The sequence below is a fragment of the Triturus cristatus genome, chromosome 9, assembly GCF_964204655.1.
Source record: "Triturus cristatus chromosome 9, aTriCri1.1, whole genome shotgun sequence".
In the NCBI taxonomy this organism is placed as follows: Eukaryota; Metazoa; Chordata; class Amphibia; order Caudata; family Salamandridae; genus Triturus; species Triturus cristatus.
This window is the reverse complement of record NC_140592.1, coordinates 308,481,506-308,495,647: the sequence shown is the minus strand read 5'-3', so window position 1 is coordinate 308,495,647 and position 14,142 is coordinate 308,481,506. Positions and strand designations below refer to the sequence as shown.

Below are 14,142 nucleotides of genomic sequence, written 5' to 3'. Positions count from 1 at the left end.
ACGTCATCAGGAAGCGTTGGACGCGCTGGAATTCATTTCTTCCAGCGCGTCCAACGGAGCAGCAGGTATGTTTCCTTCTCCGGTGGGGCCGCGGGGGTGATTTCTTCAGTATTGAGGCATCGGGGGGAGAGGAAAGAGTATTTCCTCTCCCCTGATGTCTCAATACAGGGCATTCCTGCTCCACGATCGCGCACAGCGTCGCGATCGTGGAGCAGCGATGCCCCACTAGACACCAGGGATGTGTTTTTTTTTATTTAGGAAGCGGCCCCTTAGGCAAGGGTCGCTTCCTGGGGGTGATAATTATTTATAAGACTTTTCTGCCCCCCCTGGGGGCAGATCGGTCTTATAATTTGCCGTTTCTGCTCCCAGGGGGGGGGGGGAGAAAAGCCCACTAGACACCAGGGATGTGTATTTTAGTATTAGGAAGCGACCCCTTAGGCAAGGGTCGCTTACTGGGGGTGATTTATTTTTATAAGACTTTTCTGTCCCCTTTGGGGTCAGATCAGTCTTATAATTTGCCGTTTCTGCTCCCAGGGGGGGGCAGAAAAGCCCACTAGACACCAGGGATGTCTTTTTTAGTATTAGGAAGCGACCCCTTGGGCAAGGGTCGCTTCCTGGGCCCCCATTTTTTTGGTGACACTTTTCTGCCCCCTCTGGGGGCAGATCGGTTTCATTTTGATGCCGTATCCGCTCCCAGGGGGGTCAGAAAAGCCCACTAGACACCAGGGATGTGTGTGTTGTTGTAGGAAGCGACCCCTTGGGCAAGGGTCGCTTCCTGGGCCCCCATTTTTTTTGTAAGACTTTTCTGCCCCCTCTGGGGGCAGATCGGTCGTTTATGTAGCCGTTTCTGCTCCCAGGGTGGGCAGAAAAGCCCACTAGACACCAGGGATGTGTTTTTTTAGTAAAGGAAGCGGCCCCTTGGGCAAGGGTCGCTTCCTGGCGCCCAAATATTTTTCAAGACTTTTCTGCCCCCCCCCCTAGGGGAGATCGGTTTTTTGTGTAGCCGTTTCTGGCCACAGGGGGTGGCAGAAAAGCCCACTAGACACCAGGGAATTAGTGTAAATAAAAATGGAAGTGACCCCTTTTGCAAGTGTCGCTTCCAGGGTGCAATTTTTATAATATGTATTTGGCCCACCCGCCCCGGGACGGAGTAGCCTTTTTTTTTTCCTGCTGTTTTCTGCCCCACCTGGCACACAACCCGATTGACCATTTGGGTAGTAACATAGCATGTTATAATGTTCATTGTTATATTTTTTGTGAATTGCAATTGTAATGTTTTTTTGTTTTTTTTAACTTTTTTGTTCTAGGTGAAGGCTTTTGCTCTTTTTAGTTTGCCGTGTTGTTACTGGTGGTTCTGCTGTTTGTGTAGTTTGGTAAGAGACTTTTTTTTGTACAATGTAAATGTGTTTAATTTCTCTGCATGAATTTTTTTTGCAAATGGTGTAATAATAGCAGTATGTTTGTTTTTTGAGTGTCAAAAACTTTTTGCATTGGTGCTCGATGTGTATTTTGTTGTCTTGTGAGTAATTTGTTTTTTTAATTTCTTTCCAGTTGGATATCGTTGGTTTTTGCTGTGTCACTGCAGAGTTGGTTTCTGGTGAGTGCAGCTGCCTCTTGTAATTGAATTGTATAGTTTTTGAGTACATTGATCTTTGTGATAAAGGTACACATTTCTTTACTTACTTGGTTTGCACATTGTTGGTTGTGGTTGACTTGTTTGTGCAGTCTTCTATCTTAGTAAGTATAATGGCTAGCCACAGGATTACTGCTAAGCAGGTTGTTGGTTTGCTGTTTGAGTCTTCCTCTGACCATGGTTCAGAGACTGACTCTGCATCTGAGGGAGAGGAGGCAGGGGACGATTCTGGCAGTGAGTTTTCTCTCCGTATGGAGTCATCGGATGATGAAGATACTCTTAGTGCGGATGAAGTGCCTGTGTTAGAGGAGGAGACTGATGTGCCGATAGTGCGGCAAGAGGCATCTGGGCTGCAAGGCTTCCCGTTGGTGTAGTGCGGCAAGAGGCTTCTGGGCTGCAGCCTGCGGATGCAAGGATTCCCGTTGGTGTAGTGCGGCAAGAGGCATCTGGGCTGCAGGCTGGGGCTGCAAGGCTTCCCTTTGAAAGTGATGACCTCTGGGTTGCCCCTGGCATGGTGCAGCCGGCATTGCCAGAGTTTACTGGTGTTCCAGGGTCTAGAGTGAATACTGAAAACTTTTTGCCGGTAAATTTTTTTCAGTTGTTTATGGACGATGTGTTTTTGGCAGAGATTGTTGAGCAGACTAATTTGTATGCCGAACAGTTTTTGAGGGACAACAGTGCCAGTCTTAAGCCACACTCTAGAGCTACCCGGTGGACTCCCACAATTCTTGAAGAGATGAAGAAGTTCTTGGGTTTAACTTTTTGATGGGCTTGCTAAGGAAGCCATCAATGTCTTCATATTGGTCTAGCAGTCCCTTGATGGCAACGTCTATTTTTCCGGCAGTCATGAGTCGTGACAGGTATTTGCTTCTGTTCGGATGATGCATTTTGTTGATAATGGTTTAGCGTTGCCACGAGATCACCCTGAGTGTGACCGTCTTTTTAAGATTAGGCCTGTCCTTGATCACTTTGTTGATCGATTTTCTGAGATTTATGCTCCTGGGAAAGAAATTGCAGTGGATGAGTCTTTGGTGTTGTTCAAGGGCCGCTTGGTTTTTAGGCAATACATTCCTAGTAAGAGGGCACACTATGGAATAAAGCTGTATATGCTGTGTGACAGTAGGACTGGATATGTCTCTAATTTCAGGGTGTACACCGGTAAGGAATCCAGGATTAACCTCCCTGGTTGTCCGTCCACTTTTGGAGTGACTGAGAAAATTCTTTGGGAACTTGTTAGAGGATTTTTTAACAAAGGCCTCCATTTATATGTAGACAACTTCTACACTGGTGTGCGGTTGTTCAGGGAATTGGCCAAAGTGGACACTCTTGCTTGTGGCACAATCCGCTCTAACCGTAAAGGTTTCCCGAAAGAACTTGTTTGTCAAAAGCTTGGGCAGGGACAGTGCAGAGCGTTGCGTTGCCAGGAGCTTCTTGCTGTGAAGTTTTCAGACAGGAGAGATGTCTACATGCTGACTACCATCCATGATGAAAGCACTGCACCTGTGACTGTTTGGGGTCAGGTCGCTGAAGCGCGCAAACCTGTGTGCATTTTAGACTATAATAGGCACATGGGTGGTGTTGACAGAGTAGATCAGAGGTTGGAACCTTACACTGCTCTTCGTAAGGCTTACATTTGGTACAAGAAGTTGGCTATCCATCTTTTCCACTTGGCAATGTTTAATGCTTTTGTTGTGTTCCACGATTCTTGCCCTGAGTCAAAGATGACTTTTATTAATTTTCAGGAGTCTGTAATAGGCAGCCTTGTTGTAGTGGAACAGGCAAGTGTTCCTAGAGTTGGAGTGGTGGAGGATGTTGCTAGATTGAAAGATCGCCACTTTCCTGATCACATTCCTCCCACACCCTCAAAAGATTTTCCCAGTAGGAGATGTAGAGTTTGTTGGCGAAGAGGTACGTGGAAGGAGAGTCGTATGTACTGCCCCGACTGTCCTTCTCAACCTGCACTGTGTGTCCCTGCTTGTTTTAGAGCGTACCACACGCGAAATAATTTTTGGGAGCATTCATGAGTGGTAAAGTGAACTGACTGGTCTGTATTCTTTGGATAATTTGATTCTGTTTCAAGGTTGGTGTTAGTGAAATGTATTTAGTTGCTGATTTTGTGTTTGCAGATTTGTATCCATTTGCGATTTGTTTGTGTTTTTATTTTTTTCTAAAACAATCCTAAATGTGATGGCGGTGTGTGTAAGCTGGCGCTTGGCTGTTGGTGTGTGTGGACTGGCACTTGGTTGGTGGTGTGCGTGGAATGGTGCTTGGCTGGCGGTGTGCATGGACTGGCGGTGTGCATGGACTGGCGGTGTGCGTGGACTGGTGCTTGGCTGGTGGTGTGCGTGGACTGGAGCTTGGCTGGCGGTGTGCGTGGAATGGTGCTTGGCTGGCGGTGTGCGTGGACTGGTACTTGGCTGGCGGTGTGCGTGGACTGGTGGTGTGTGCGGACTGGTGCTTGGCTGATGGTGTCCGTGGACTGGAGCTTGGCTGGCGGTGTACCTGGACTGGCGCTTGGCTAGCAGTGTGCGTGGACTGGTGTTTGGCTAGCGGTGTGCGTGGACTGGCGCTCTGCTACCGGTGTGTGTGGACTGGTGCTCGGCTGGCTGTGTGTGAGTAGTGACTTTCTGCTGGTCACTACACACACTGCTAGCTGAGTGCCACTCCACGCAATCCATCAGCCTGTGTAGTTGCTGTGTCAGGATTGTGGGCGTGTGAAAGTGATGGGCCCTTGAATGGCGCTGTGTGCTGGTGTGAGTTTTGTTATGTGATGGGCCCGCGGCTGGCGGTGTGAATGGTTTTGTATGTCTCACACGTTTGAAAGGTGTATGAATGGCCTGTAAAGAGGTTGGTGCCTTGTCGTGGCTTTACAGCTCACGAGCTGTGAGTCAATGGTTCAGTTTCTCGCCCTTTCAATTATTACCAGTGCATTTCATTTTTGTGAAATCACTTGCTAATACAATTGTATCTACTGAACCATCACTCACCCTCGTGCCAAATCCAACCAGTATGTGTGTGTGCTTGCGGATTAGATGGCTGTGCAGTAATATTTGTCTTTCTGAAGCAGGGTGTACCTTGTCCCTTTTTGTGAATTATGTAATGTGTTGCTTTTGTGCCTGGTGGTGCGAATGGTCAAGTTTGTATCACGTATGAAAGGTGTGTGAATGGCCTGTAAAGTGGTTGGTGCCTTGACGTGGCTTTACAGCTCACGAGCTGCGAGTCATTGGTTTGTTTTTTTGTGAATTTAATTATTGACAGTGCATTTCATTTTTGTGAAATCTCTTGTTAATAAAATTTAATACACTGAACCATGACTCGCCCTCGTGCCAAATCCAACCAGTATGTGTGTGTGTTTGAGGAATAGATGGTTGTGCAGGAATCTGTGTCTTTAGTTTCTCTGCCAAGGTACACTTTCCATGTAAGAATAACCCACCAACTGTAGATATTGTCGAAAACCCATGGCAGGCAAAGGCCCAAACATTTTTTTGATAGGCAATGTGGATTTCGCCTCACTACGTTTTGGGCCCTTGTCTGTCGCGGGTATTTGGGCCTCCCACACAAGTGAGGCACCATTTTTACCGGGAGACCTGGGGGAACGCTGGGTGGTGTTAAATTTGTGTGAGCCCGGTGATGCCACAACTTACCCACACCAAAACGTGTGAAAAAAGTGATTTTTTTCAGCTAAAATTGAGGTTTGCAGGGGATTCTGGGTAAGGAAACGTTGGGGGATCCATGCAAGCCATACCTCCCTGGAAGCCGCCGGGTGTCTAGTTTTCAGAAATGCGTGGGTTTGGTAGGTTTCCCTAGATGGCCGCCGAGCACCGGGCCAAAAAAATCAAGTGACCCCCCTTGCAAAACCAGGTGGTTTTGCGATAGGCCATTTTGATGTCGCCTCACTACGTTTTGGGCCCTTTTGGCTGCCGCGGGTACTTGGGCCTCCCCGCACAAGTGAGGTACCATTTTTCTCGTAGGACTTTGGGGAACGCGGGTTGGGTGGAAATTTGTGGATCCACGCAGATTCCAGAACTTTCCATCACAGAAATGTAGGGAAAATGTGTTTTTTTTGTCACTTTTTTACCTTTGCAAGGGATTCTGGGTAACAGACCATGGTGGGAGGCAGTCAAGTCACCCCATCCTGGATTCCCCTGGGTATCTAGTTTTCAGAAATGTATAGGTTTGCTAGGTTTCCCTAGGTGCCGTCAGGGCTAGGGTTAAAAAACTACAGCTAGTCACTTTGCCAAAAAAAGGGTCATTTTTCACAGCAAAATTGAGGTGTGACCACGTTGCGTTTTGCGCCGTTTCCTGTCACGGGCACTAGGCCGACCCGCACAAGTGAGGTACCATTTTTCTCGTAGGACTTTGGGGAACGCGGGGTGGGTAGAAATTTGTGGATCCATGCAGATTCCAGAACTTTCCATCACAGAAATGTGGGGAAAATGTGTCTTTTTTTGTTACCTTTTTAGGTGGAGGGACCATCTGGTCTGCCGAAGGCAGAACCGGAAGTCCAGAGATTTAATGTTTTGGAGAAGAGGGGCTTGAACCCGCCCCTCTTCTCCCCTCTTCTCCATTGGCTGGCCTCTTGAATGCTGGCCAGCCATTGGAGAAGAGGATTGTCTCTCCGAACAGGCCCCGTCCTTTTCGGAATCGGGGGCGTGTTTTTTGCTACTTTTCTAATTATCTCCTCCAGCCAATGGCAAGAGGAGAGAAAAGAAAAACACGCCCCCGAATCCGGAAACGCCACTGCCTTTCTCCGAGGCATTTCTGCTTCGCCTCGGAGAAAGGCAGTGGTGTGCTTGTTTTATCTTCCCATACTGGATAAATCTTGAGCCGGGTGTTTATGAATCTCGGTAATAGCTTGCCGGAAACCAGCAGCTCTCCTGTCAGCAGATAAACAAAGCCACTGCCCAAAAAAAAAAAAGATTACGAGCGAAATCCGAACAGAAATCGGTGCACTCTCCCATTTCCTGTCCACGTCAGAGGTGTGAGTAACCCTTTACAAAGGGGCATGTGTGTCACGCCTGAGTCATGCTCGCCTCGAGTCGCTGCTCTTGAGTCACCTGCATTGATGGCACTTTCTGGCTGCAGCAGTTTTCCGCCTCGAGTCCCCTTCTCCTGGTCTTTCAACTTTTATTAGTATGCAGCCCTCCCAGTTTCCTCCCGTGGGTCTTAATAGATGTGCATTATGGGAGCTCTGACGTCGGCAGCATGCATGGTACATGCCAAACGCGAGGCTACTGGAATTATGCCCCATGGGCGGACCAAACTATGAGGCGGGGTTGACTAAATTCTACAGTAAGAGAAGGGAAATTATACTGCTTAACTGCTGCACTTTTTTCTGATAGGATGACTTCATTATTTTGGCATTTTTCCACATGTTAAAAATGTCTGTGCACAGGTTTTACCCCATTAGCACCAGTTAAAGGCTAAGATGCGTCAATAAGCGACTGAACGGTGACCAGTCCATCCTAGTGAAGGCCAATCCACAGTGTAGCAAAATGTGTTGCCATGTCTTAGTAACTTTTGATCCGTTTAGGAAACATTTTTTTGTTAAAATCTGCAGATTATGCATATGATGCATTGTGTCACAAATGTGTTGAATCCAGAGTTATGCTTTAAACGCCACGGTTGCAAAATCACAGAATTCCAATGACTCTGGCCAAAGAGTATAGGGAGCCTGTTGAGATAATTTCAATTATAAAATGATAAATGTTTGAATAGTAGGCTGTTGGTGTAAAGTAGCAAATTATAATGCCTTTATTCTCAGTTTTACAATTCAAAATCTACATCAAAATGTTTGTGCCAGTAATAGATGAATACAGCAGATGCATAAGAGACACCTAAGCGTTTACTTAATTTGTGGCTTGCGGTTCAAAACTTCGCTTTTAACAAGAATAGTGTTCATTTGGTGGCCCACCTCTTACACTCCAAAATCCTCCTTTCTCATCGGTTCCTCTGCTCTTGTTAATCAGGTGCACCTGTTGCCTGTTGGGAAATCTGATTTCTTCTTCCTTCATGCCCCCAATATTACTGCCTAAGATGATGTGACCTAGTTACTCTTTCCAAACTCCTGTGGCTAAGGCAGCATTTTCTCTTGGAGAAGGAGCAATTTCATGTTCTGTCTTCTCCTAGCGGAGCATGATTACGTTTTTAAACAGATGATTGCGACAGTCTGTTAAGATTTTCTGAATCTTCAAATCCTTGGCAGGTGGGGAGAGTGGGGGGGCATGAGTTGGTGGTACTTCACGGAATTGAATCTGAAGTAGCAGGCCAGTAGTTTACTTTTTGACTACTTGTAGGAGGGCACGGCAGCAACAGATATGTTTGTGTATTGGTATAGTTTGACAGCTCCACTCTGCAACATCCATGCATTGACTGTCCAGTCCCTACAGGTATTGGTTTGGTTCAGCCTCAGTGTTGCGGCTTTCTTCATATGTTTCTATTCTTAAACATAGTGCTGGGTCTGGTGGCCTAGTGGACAACCGTAGGGGCCTGTGTTCGACCTCACGGTCACAGATTCAAATCCAGGCGGATCCACTCAGCCTTTCATCCTTCTGAGGTCGCTCAAATTAGTACCATCGAGTTGGGTAACAATAAACATCTGTTATTTAGTGCCAAGAGGCCTACGGATGAGCGTGCGCTTTATAAATACATGTTATGTTATGCTTCAATCTTGAGGGTTGGCAATGCTTATTGTTGCCTTGCTTTGTTGATTTGGCGTCTACATTTGGTTTTCACTTGTTTTTTGCACTAGTTTAATTCTATATGTGGCTGTTTGTTTTTCGGATCTTTACCACGATTCTAGGACTGGCTTGACAGCACAGCTATGTATTAGACTCATGATTACCAATATTTAACAAACACATACATAGTGTGGGTTTTGGCTCTGGCCACATGCGTATTACTCTCACCTCATGCTAGTGGCTACTTGGTTTATGATTCACCTTTCAAGAAAAAGTTAAAAGCATGAGGAACTATTCTACAACTGAATATCCAGTTCTCATTTACTTCTTTATCTTCTATAGACAATCTATAAATTCAAAGCAATCGTTTTTGCTACTTTTTCCAGCACAGGCAAAGTCTATAGGGTAGGATTTATTGTGATAAAAAACAGACAAAAAAACTACATGCAATGTTTGTAAAATGTTCATAGCATTTGTAAGTGTTTACATGCATTGGCCCATTTAAGACAAACCTATTGCCTTTAACAATGCTTATTTTCTTTTTTGATACTTTAGTCCGGTTGATATTCCTTTTGCATAAGCTTAGATGTTTTAGTAACATTATGAAACCCTGAGAATTTTAAAGCGCACGTTGACTCATTGTTTTCTAACTTTTTCTTTCTTTAGTTTCTTGAATTTATCACACTTCTATGCAGTGTACAAAAAATGATTTCCGTTATCTTTCTCTGCTACGTTCTACTCTGTTTATAATCTGTTTTCAGATGTGTGGTGAGCAATTATTTTGAATTCCCTTTTGTTTGAAAGTAAAAAACATGCTCCCTTTAGTTCACTTAAATTGTATGTTGCCTACTGTGAAGACATGGTAGAAATGTTGCTTCTGGCAAACTCTGGCCCTCAAAAGTAGATTACACCACTCAAATGATAAGCGGCGCTCTCTGAACCTCTCAAAGTCTTGTTGCCACTTGGGCCAGTGGTCATTCAGGAAGATGATAATCACTACATTGAGCTTCTTATTTTTACTGGTGAGCCTGTCTTGCGCCATACGCTTGCCAATTTAGGGTTCCCCATGTCGCGACTAAGGGCCTAATTACGAAGTCGGTCAGAAAGCCTCCGACCCCTGTATGGAGGCTTTCCGACTAACATGGTAGGTTTAAACTCCGACCGCAGCATTAGGATGACGGCGGTTGGAGTTGGAACCGGCAAGGGAATCGACAATGTTCCGACACTCTGTTCCGACAGGCTCCAAGAGCCCGTCAGTCAATCGGAACAGTACCAAAATCCCTTAAGGACGGCGTTTTCGCTGTTGGGATTATGATGGCTGTTTCCAACAGCCAATCCATGTTGGCCTTTCTGACATGAATTGGCTGTCGGAAACAGACTTTGTGAGGCCCCTAGTAGGGCCCCCTTGCAACCTGGCCCACCGCATTTGGGCCTGCGGGGGGCACCTATGGTGCCTCCTCAACATGCCTTCATCATGTGACCGGCACCTTGAGGTGCCTGCCACATGGTACAGGGTTATGTACCAACTTCCATTTCTCAGTGGGAGCTTGTGCTGTTGGCGGTTTCAGCCTACTGCACAAGCATGGCAAGTACTGGACTTATACTGGAAGGGGCGTGAATTGTTCCAAACCTATAATGGTTTGCATGTTCTTTGCAAGATCTTGTGTGCTTTTTGGACCCAGCTCATCGTATTCGTCTCTCGCCGATATGCTTCTCTGCCACCTACTCAGTGTGTTTTTTTTCTCTTGCCTGTATGTTTCTCTTCCCACTCCTGTGCTAGTGTTGCTCTCTTGTCTGTGTGCTTCTCTTGACCATGTGCTTTTTAAACACCACCTGCGCTCGTGATTCTCTGCCACAGCTCTCCGTGTTTCTCTTTCTTGCCCATGTACATTTCTGCCCCACTCTCGATATTCCTTTCTTGTCTGTGTGCATCTCTCACCTATGTGCTTCTCCCTTTGCCTTGTGTTCTATTCTGTTGCATCCCCCATCCTCTAAATGACCGGCTCCTCTTTTGAAAGATTTTGAAGTAAAAAAGGTTTGATCTTACGCTCCTGTTATTTTTTCATCAATCCATCTCATATTGGTAAATAAAAAAGGCACCTGTATCATTTGGTACGCAGGCACAAGCATGGTGATGCATGTACATGACTCTCACTGCATTTTTTCCCTTTTGCCATGCTGCACAGCATCGGCTATGCTGCATACTATTGGTAAAAAAACATAGGCGCGGCATAATCCAATCCCATGTGGTATCTGTGCTGTCTTGGGTGGCAGTTCAGAGTGCTGGTTAAGTGTTGTGTTGAAGATTTGTGGTGGGGGTTATGAGCAATGCCAATAGCTCTAACTTTAACAATGCCGAGACCATTGCATTGTAAATGCTTGTTACCTTTGCAAGGGATTCTGGGTAACAGACCATGGTGGGAGGCAGTCAAGTCACCCCATCCTGGATTCCCCTGGGTGTCTAGTTTTCAAAAATGTATAGGTTTGCTAGGTTTCCCTAGGTGCCGGCAGGGCTAGGGTTAAAAAACTACAGCTAGTCACTTTGCCAAAAAAGGGTCATTTGTCACTGCAAAATTGAGGTGTGACCACGTTGCGTTTTGCGCCGTTTCCTGTCGCGGGCACTAGGCCGACCCGCACAAGTGAGGTACCATTTTTCTCGTAGGACTTTGGGGAACGTGGGGTGGGTGGAAATTTGTGGATCCACGCAGATTCCAGAACGTTCCGTCACAGAAATGTGGGCAAAATGTGTTTTTTTTGTCAATTTTTTACGTTTGCAAGGGATTCTGGGTAACAGACAATGGTGGGAGGCAGTCAAGTCACCCCATCCTGGATTCCCCTGGGTGTCTAGTTTTCAAAAATGTATAGGTTTGCTAGGTTTCCCTAGGTGCCGGCAGGGCTAGGGTTCAAAAACTACAGCTAGACTCTTCGCAAAAAATGTGTAAATTTTCATTGTGAAAATGTGGTGTGTTCACCTTAGGTTTTGAGCCACTTCCTGTCGTGGGCACTATGCCTACCCACACAAGTGAGGTACCATTTTTATCGGGAGACTTAGGGTAGTTCAGATTTGTAAAGCAACTGTTATTATCTATTGATTTTTGATGCATTTCTCCCTTCCAAATGAAAGACATTGTGTAAAAAAAGAAGTCATTTTGAAAAATGACCAATAATTGTCATGCAAGTATGAGTATTCCCAAATACGAAAATGTGCAAAAATGCACTGTTTCTAAACTCTGTAATTTGTTCCCATTTCAGAAATACATGGGTGTCTTTCATACCGATTTTTCCACGTATACATTTTCCCACAATAATTGCTATATTCCCGGAACAAAAAAAAAAACATTACAAAATGCTGCTCAGTTTTTTACTCTGGGTTCGTTGGGCTCTTGGTGAACCTACAAGTCCTATATATCCCCACAACCAGGAAGGTCCACCGGATGTAACGGTACATTGCTTTCAAAGAGATGTCATAATTAGAAGAAGTTACAGGTGAAAACGTTGACTCAAAAGGCTGCTTTTTTCAACAAATTTTTTATTTTTCCTATATTTGCCTGTTAGTTTCTATAAAGAAACCTTGATGGATCTACACAAATGACCCCTTGCTGAATTCAGAATTTTGTCTACTTTTCAAAAATGTATAGCTTTCCAGGATCCATGATTGCTTTTCTACCCATTTCTACCATTATCTGGAAGGAGGTTGAAAGCACAAAAAATAGCAAAAATAGGGTATGTCCCAGAAAAATGTCAAAACTGTGTAAAAAATGTTGGATTTCTGACAAAAATCTGTCATTCCCTAAAAGCTGGAGAAATTGTGATTTCAGCCCCACAAACCCTTTTTTGATATCATTTGCAGAGAAAAACCCAGACGCTTTCATTTGCAGCCACTTTTCCCCATTTTTCACAAAAAACACAAAATTTTGCTGTATTTTGACTAATTTCTGGGAACCCTCTAGGAGAATCCACAAACCCAGGGTACCTTTAGAATCCCCATGATGTTGGAAGAAAAGGACGCAAATTTGGCGTGGATACCTACTGTGGTCAAAAAGTTACAGGGGCCTAAGCGCGCACTACCCCAAATAGCCCAAAAAAGGCTTAGCACAGGAGGGGAAAAGGTCTAGCAGCGAAGGGGTTAACAGATCACCTCCTTTATGACTAAGGACCAGAAGTACGAAGAGGCAGGTTGTAAAATGTGATCGAAAGTGCAACTTGGCTCTGAATTTGCGATGCAACATATGCACAATGGGTCATGTTGCAAAATCTCCTTCCGCACGAGATCACGGAACATTCTGCCTAGTGAGTATTAATTGAGCAGGATGCTATGCGCGCCTTCCTATGATTGGCTAAAAACACAGGGATGGTCACCTGCAAGGAACAACAGAGCACCATGTCTGGGTTTGCATTCTCAAACTGGAAAATGTTGTTTGAAAAGCAACCTGTGTTCCTGAAAGAAAACTGGATGTAATAAAATTTTAAAAAGTGTTCCATTTAGGAAGATATATCGGGCGGGGGGGTGGGGGGGGGGGCGAGGGGGGCTTGGCGGGGAGACTGACCACAAGGTTGCCAGACACAGTTTACAAAACAGAAAGTGCCCTTTAAAATCAGTTACCACTTCCTCTGAGGTACTCATTACTGGTCAATGGTTCACAAACAATTTAAGTCACAAATCATTTACAGATACCAAACTAAAATACAATTAGGAAGGAGCAGACCCTCTTAATTGCAATTTGGTATCGCTTACAAAACTCATTTTGCAAATCAGAAAGATTTTCCGATTTGAGAAATGGGTTTCCTACATAAGAAATAACCATTTGTTGTCACTTTGTACATCTGGCCTCAACCAAGTTAAGTAGGAAATAGGACAATGGGTGTGGGCGTTTTTGAATTGAAGCTCAAAGTCATTTTAATTGAGAAATTAGAGGCTGTGTCAATAGCCTCCGTAGACGGACAGAAAACAGGTGTCAGGCATCTGCAGACAGGGTGCCAGTGGTAGTTGTAATTTGGCTATTGCTAGTTAAGTTTGGTGTACCTTCATTTAGAAAAACAGGGTGGCAAATAGAAACAATGATGAGTCCTTCTGTGTCCCCTTGTCTGGATGATGTTTTACTGTTTACTTACAAATATGTTGAAACAAAACAGGTCTGTGCTTCTGCACCATCCAGGTAAACGCGGTTATCCTCGACGCTCCAGTCACGCCCACCATTTCTAGCATCCCAATAGTGCATTCCTTCTGTAAAACAAACGGAATCAGCTGTAGAGAGCAAGAATATTCATAATGTAGAAACTTTCATGACTTTTGAGAGTTTAGATATGCAACACTGTCACTGCACATTGCATATCAACACCTTGCAGCTAATACTGCTGTATACTAGTTGCATCTAGATTGAATCCTCTAACTGGGCAGGGTGGTTCCGCAAATTCACATTTCTTAATGTTATGCACGGAAAACAACAAGATCTACAAATGCCCAGTTTGAAACCAATGTACCAATACCAGAATCCACATCCAAGTGCAATGTCTTAGAACGGGTCTAGGTCACCTGAAAAAACTAAGTGTTGGCACTTTTACGGCAAGCAACCCTCCCAGGTTGAAGCATTAGAATAATGGCTCAAAAAAAGGGACAAGAGGGCACAGCGCCTACACATAGCCAAGTGAAGCCATTCAAAGATACGTCCTTAAGGTGGCAAAGACCCTCTTTATGGGCAGCAGAGGCTTAGGGGAGGAACAGAAAGGCTGAAGGATTTCAGTCAAAATAGTAAAATTAGTTTCCTTCAAATTAAGAAAAAGTATCAAAGCTTCATTGTCTTTTCAGATCACAGTTGTGAAAGGCAACCT

General features: G+C 44.9%; 1 protein-coding gene across 2 annotated transcripts in view; it reads right to left on the bottom strand.

Annotated features, from left to right (window-relative positions):
- Positions 1–14,142, bottom strand: part of LOC146797804 (F-box only protein 27-like) — a 377,425-nt gene that overhangs the window by 174,952 nt on the left and 188,331 nt on the right. For both annotated transcript variants that reach the window (XM_085624989.1, XM_085624988.1), the window contains exon 7: positions 13,426–13,537. In XM_085624989.1, the coding sequence (XP_085481115.1) occupies positions 13,426–13,537 (112 nt within the window). The remainder of the gene's footprint in view (positions 1–13,425; positions 13,538–14,142) is intronic.